The following is a 6,006-nucleotide window of genomic DNA, read 5'->3' as shown; positions in this document are numbered from 1 at the left end:
CAGGCGGCCAGGCTGCCGGGGGAGGGACTCCCAGGACCTCGGGTCTTCCCCTCGGCCGCTTCCTCCCCTGGGTCACATGCCTGCTCTGCCCAGAGCAGCTGGTTGCCGCTACCCGTCTGTCATTTTCTGGAAACAGCCTCAGTCCCCACAGCAGCCAGAGCTGAGGTGGCCTCGCTGGCCTGGCCTGCCGTGGGCACCAGCCTTCCTCCAGGGTCCTCCTCCCCCTCCACGCCCTCCCCTCCCCCTCGGACATGCCCTCGTGTCTTCCCAGGCGTGGCGGTGCCCATGGGGGAGGCCCATCGCCACGAGCCCCCCGTCCCGCATGACAAGGTGGTGGTGGACGAAGGCCAAGACCCAGAAGGAGCGGCGGAGAAGGAACGTGTGTCCCAGCACGTGGACGACGAGGCTCCTGGGGGCAAGGGCCAGGTGGCCCCACCTCTGCCGGATTCAGGAAGAGCGCGAGGGGCACAGGCCCCGGTCGTGGAGCCCGAGGGGGGTCTTCCTAAAGGTCCCCAGAAGGTTCCAGAAGGAAATGGTCCGCGGGCTGTGGAGCCCGTGAAGGAGGACCAGGAGCCGGTGGTCGGGGATCTGCACCCAGGGCCCCAGGCAGTGCCCCCCGGGGGGCAGGACGCCCTGGGGGCAGGGGCCGCGGACAGAGCAGACGGCGTCCCTGAGCCGGACCACGCCGCCGGTAAGCCGGAGAGCAGCCCCGGGGAGCGGGCCTGCCTGGAAGGGCCCAGCCTGGCCTGTCGGGCTGCCCTCCTCGTGAGGCCGGTGTGCGGGGAGCCTGTGGCCTGGCAGCCGCTGGAACGTCACACGTGTTCGCCAGGCCGCCAGCGTCAGCCCGGCTGCCCCTGTGTCCTGTGCACGGTGTGCGCTTGGCGGGTGCCAGCTGCCAGGCTGTCCCGCGGCTCAGAGCAGCCTGACGGCTCGCGCATGTTGGTCGGCCGGGCGGTTAGCGCAGGCTCGCAGCCAGGGCCGGGAAGTGGGTAAATGTGTGTTAGGACTTCCCGTGAACTGCTGGCGGGAGGGAGGGGCGGAGTGCAGGTCCTTTTAGGGACCATCTGCCACCTTCGGCCCCTCCTCCACCTTCCGTGTCCCCCTTCCTGCCGAGTGGCCGGCGAGCGTGTGTCACTGTGTGTGCAGGTGGGAAGCCAGCCCCCAGGGCCGGGCAGCCAGCGGAGCCTCGAGGGCAGAGGAGCTCGGAGGGCCAGCCTGGGGAGCACGCAGAGGGCCCGGCCGGGGACCCCGCCGGCAGCAAGCTGGAGGGTAAGGGCCTGACTTGCTCACTGCACCCTCGTGGGCCCAGGGGACACCTGCCTCTTCCTCGCAGACCCTGAGCGGTGGGAGAGGCCAGGGCTGTCTGGGGGTCTTTGCAGGTGCCGGGCCTCAGCGCTTCTCAGTGTCCTGCCAGCCGCCCGCCCTGCTCTCTCTCTGCCACCGCCCTGGGACCCTTGTCCCCTTCCTTCCCTTACAAAGCCGCCGCCTGTCGTGTGCTCATGGGTCTACACGCGTGGCCTGGCAGCCAGCAGGTGCGGGATCGGGCCCAGGGCCTGGCTCCCTGGGGTGACCTCCCGGCCCCGTGTTCCTTGGCCTCTGGGTTCAGTCTCCCTGCGTCCTGGTGCCCGAGCGCCCACCTCGCTGTGGTTCTCCAGTTTTCCCTCCGAGGAGACTTCTCACGCTCCTCTCTGCCTCTCTCTATGCCTCCAACGGGATGAGCAGCTGAGATCAAAAAGCTAGTAGCAGGTACGGACGCAGGGGCGTGTCCCAGTGAAGGCGCGAGGGTCAGGGGTGCGAGCACAGGGCTGCGCGGGCACGCGGTCCCGTGAGGGCCCGGCACGGAGCACGTGGGCAGAGCCCGGAAGCTGCACACACAACCAGCCTCCAGCCCCAGCTGGGGTCCCCGACGCCCCAACTTACCCCCTTCTCGTACAGATGCCCTGAGGTGGCTCTGCAGTCCTTAGAGGCCCTGCCTCAGGGAGAGGGGTGGTGTCACTTGTGCCGTGTGCATGGCCTGTGTTCATATGTTCTGCATGTGTGTGAGCATCGGCAGCTCCCACCCGCCTGCAGGTGGTCCCCATGGGCCCGGGCTGGGGCACAGCATGCCACCTCCCTCTGTTTCATGTCTGTCCCATGCGGCCCCTCCCGGCATGGGTGCAGAGCTGGTCCTCTGGGAGCCAGTGGGGCAGTGGGGTTGGCACCTCCAGAACCCGCCTGGGACCCCGAGGGGCCAGCCTTGTACCACCAAGCAGCACACGGTCATGAGCCACAGGTGCCGAGTGACAGGTGGCCCAATACCTCACCCAAGGGGAGTGCGGGTCCTGACCCCATCCAGTCCATGGCCGTGCCTTGGCCTAGGCAGGTGTCCCGGTGCCCGGGGTGTCTGGGTGGGCCCCTGCCGAGGGTCCGTCCTCCCAACCTCCCTTCCTCCCGTGGCCCCTTCCTCCCCGTGGGCAGCCTTAGCCTGTTCCCTCAGGCCACTGCCTGCACACCCTGCGCCCCCTCCAGCGGGAGACCCCCTGCAGTCCCTGGGAGAAGGCCGACCCCCCACTGCCAGGCGGGCATGGCTGGGCTGTTGGCCCTCCCCCTGCAAACATGCTCCTTCCTTCGTGTGAGTGTGCCCACCGGCAGTTCTGCCCAGTCACACGTCTGCACGCGGCTCAGGAAGCAGCTCGCCGTGCTGGAGTGCAGAGGGAGGGGCTCCCTTCCCCCTGGAGGCTCCAGTTGCAGGTGCCCAGCCTCGGGCCTCCCCTGGACACACCTGCCGCATCGCCCCCTCCGCTGGCCAAGCTCCTGGCGGTGCCTGCAGCCTGTGCTGGGGACTCTGTGTGGCGGCCTGTCCCCTGAAAGCAGGCAGTTCTGTTTGTTTTCAAAATCCTCACCTGGAGGAACTGTCCTGCAGGCGCTGGCATTCTTTCCCAAAGTTTCCAGCGTAACCACAGCCCAGGGGACACGGTGCTGCCTGGCCGGGGCCCCGTGGGCGAGTTGGGGTGCCTGGTCTCTGCCGGGGTGTCCGAGCCCCAGGCCGTGCCCGGGAACAGCCCTGGCAGCCCCTCCGCTTCCTAGACCAGCAGGGGACGGCATACCCGAGGCATCCTGGGAGGTCCTGCGCGCCTGGCATCCTGGCCTCGGCTGGCACTGGCTCTGACGGTGTTTCCGCCCCAGATGCCGGCCGCGTGGAGAGGCTGGACCACGAGGTCCTGCTGCAGGTGATCAAGGAGCAGCAGGAGCAGCAGAAGCGCCTCCTGGACCAGCAGGAGAAGCTGCTGGCGGTGATCGAGGAGCAGCACAAGGAGATGCACCAGCAGCGGCCGGACGGCGAGGATGGCAAGTGCGGGGGTGGGGTAGAGGGGGGGCTGAAGGAAGGCTGCTGGGGAGGGGCTGTGTCTTCTGCTTTGTGGGGCACGTGTCTGTGGCGAGCTCGGTTCCTTTCAGTCCCGGCATCAGTGGCTTCTGTTCATTTCTTGGCTAAACCAATCCCTTCGCTTACAGTGGACGCGCCGGCCGAGCCTGGGGTGGCCGCACCCAGGAGTAAGGAGCAGGAGGCCCATGACGGGGAGACGGTGGTGCGCGCCCCCCTGCAGCCTTTGGAACCTGAGCTCAGGGCTCCCGGGCAGCCCCCCGCGCCACCCCAGGGACACAGCCAGCGTTCCCTGCAGGAGCCCAAGGGGGCTGCAGGCAGAGCCCCCGCCAGTCCTCCGGGCGGTGTGGACACAAAGCCGAGGGAAGACCAGCCGGACGCTGAGCCCCATGTGGCAGGTGTGCAGGACGGGGCCCCAGAGCCCGATCTCGCTGGGGCCCCCAGGAGCCCAGAGAAGCCTGACGCCGGGGATGCCCCTGGACAGGGTCCGGTCCTTCTTGGTGGAGGCTCTCAGGAGAGGAACAAATCCCATAAGGAGGCAGCAGCCGCTGGTGCCCATGTTCCGGAAGCGGCAGGTGCCCGGGGAGCCAGGGCAGGGGCTGAGGACCCTCCAGTGCAGCCCCAGCAAGTGAGCCAAGACCGGAGACCCGCAGGCCTGCCCAGCCGGTCGGAAGGAGCAGCCCCCGTGGCCCAGGCTGGGTTACAGCAGCCGGAACGCCGAGCTGTCTCCGCCAGGGCCCCGGGAGGGCACCCAGAGGCAAAAAAGGAGGCCCTGGGCGGGGACCATGTGCCTGCCCCCAGGCAGGACGCCACTGCCCCAGAGCCCGAGCAGAAGCCAGACCCTGAGCTCGGGCCCCAACAGGCCGTGCCCGGGGCTCAGAAGCTGGACCATGTCAAACCGAACCGGGACCTGAAAGTTCAGGTCGGTGCCGACCTCCGGAGGAGACGGCGGGACGTGGCTCCTGTAGACGAGGGACCGGGCCCCGAGGGGGTCATCCTCAGCTTCGACGCCCTGCACGTCAGCGACCTCCGCAGCGCCCTGGACGCCCAGCTCCGCCAGGCCGCGGGGGGCGCTCTGCGGGTGGGCCACAGCCGCCAGCTCAGAGAGCTGCCCGGGGCCCCGGAGGAGGCCTGAGGCTCGCAGTGGCCTCTCCGGCCGGGGCCCGTTCCGGAGGCCATGCTCGAGGGCGGTCTGAAGGCTCCGCCGACCTGCGTCCTCTCCGGAGTGGCCGCTGCCATCACAACGCCGTCTGAGCTCGTCAGGTGACCGAGCTCCCTGTGGCCACCCCTCTGTGTTCTGAGACGGGGTCCGTGCAGCTGTGGGTCTGAGTGAGGGCTGGAGCCGTCCGGTGCTGACCCATCCCAGGCCCGGCTGCTGGACCAGCCCTGGCCGCAGGTCGTGACTCAGAATTCGGTCTCACGTCCTGAGTCGTAGAAAATGTTAACGGACATTCTGCCTTGACCATGAGCGCTGCTGCTGGCTGAGGGCCCCGGGTGGGACTGCGGCTCCATCCTCGGGCCGGAGAGCAGCGAGTGCACCTCGCCCACCACATGGCTCTGCTCCCGCGCTCCTGGTTCCTCAAGTAGCATGGGCTTTAAAAATAAAACCATTCCAGTCTGGTTGGCGAAGTGGGGTTGTTACCTGGAGGAAGGTGTGCAGGACTGTACACAGCCCTCACGGGGTCGTGAAGGCAGACTGACCTGACCTGCACCCGGGACCCTGTGGCTGCTGCCGAGCCCGTGGGTCCAGTGCCAGGCGTGCGGCCGAACGCATGGACCAGGACGGGGCCTCTGCGCCAACAGCAGCGACTTGCGGGCGCCGCTTCTGCTGGGGCTGCCAGGCTCGGTCGTCCCGGCTGGAGCCCGCTCACCTGTCGGGTCTTCACGGTGTTTGGTTTTCAAGGAGCAGAAGAGCCCCTGGAGCCGCCGGCAGGTGGATCGGCTGTCCCATGAGCCCAGGCCCCTCACTCCTTTGTGGGGTGTGGGCATCCGGCTCCCCGTCTGGGGCGGGGGCGCTCCAGCTCGAGCCTGAGAGGGACCCGGCTGCCTGGGCCTTGGGAATGCTTTCACTTTGTTCTGTCCTCACGTGAGGACATTGTTTCATTGCTTTTCAGGGAAAGTGGAAAGGGGGACTGGGAGGAGAGACATCGAAGACACAGTGGTTGGTGTCCCGACGGGGGCAGGGAATGAACTGCCACCCAGTACATGCCCTCGACCAGGAATCGAACCCTTGACCCTTTGGTGCACTGGCAGACGCTCTAACCATAGAGCGACACCAGCCAGGGCCATTTTTAAATTTTTATTGTTATTTCCATGCACTGGGCAGCTTGACTACAAATGAGTAAGAGGAATGGATTTTCCCACAGCCGAGCTGACTCCTGAAACCTGGGTGCTCGTGCCCAGGGAAGCGCCTCTGGACATCTTGTGAGGCTGCGAGAGCTGAGGTTGGTGCCTGGCGTACACCTGGCCGGTCAGCAGAGCAAGCCCGCAGTGGCCTGGGGAGGAGGCACGGTGCCGGTAGCTTCATCGCCACCTGGAGGGGAGTTGGCAGGAGGGAGCACCAGTGGGACAGGTGTGCCCAGTGGAGATGCCAGAAGCTGTCAGAGGTCAGTGGAGGGAGGAGGGTCAGGGAGAAGTCCATGCCC

At 67.5% G+C, this 6,006-nt stretch overlaps 1 protein-coding gene and 1 long non-coding RNA gene across 2 annotated transcripts in view; one reads left to right on the top strand and one right to left on the bottom strand.

The window, feature by feature from the left end:
* The window catches only part of SLC38A10 (solute carrier family 38 member 10), a 22,035-nt gene extending 17,051 nt beyond the window's left edge, over window positions 1-4,984 (top strand). The window contains 5 exon segments of the mRNA XM_015559787.1: window positions 272-691; window positions 1,147-1,269; window positions 1,723-1,746; window positions 3,166-3,327; window positions 3,493-4,984. Coding sequence (XP_015415273.1) covers window positions 272-691; window positions 1,147-1,269; window positions 1,723-1,746; window positions 3,166-3,327; window positions 3,493-4,496 — 1,733 coding nt within the window. The 3' untranslated portion in view covers window positions 4,497-4,984.
* A 661-nt stretch (window positions 4,985-5,645) lies between these two features.
* The window catches only part of LOC107182109, a 768-nt gene continuing 407 nt past the window's right edge, over window positions 5,646-6,006 (bottom strand). Inside the window, exon 2 of the long non-coding RNA XR_001512828.1 lies at window positions 5,646-5,958. This is a non-coding gene — a long non-coding RNA (uncharacterized LOC107182109). The remainder of the gene's footprint in view (window positions 5,959-6,006) is intronic.

Source organism: Myotis davidii, unplaced genomic scaffold (genome assembly GCF_000327345.1).
Source record: "Myotis davidii unplaced genomic scaffold, ASM32734v1 scaffold211, whole genome shotgun sequence".
Classification (NCBI taxonomy): domain Eukaryota; kingdom Metazoa; phylum Chordata; class Mammalia; order Chiroptera; family Vespertilionidae; genus Myotis; species Myotis davidii.
Note: the sequence above shows the minus strand (reverse complement) of the source record. Positions and strands in the feature narration are given on the sequence as shown.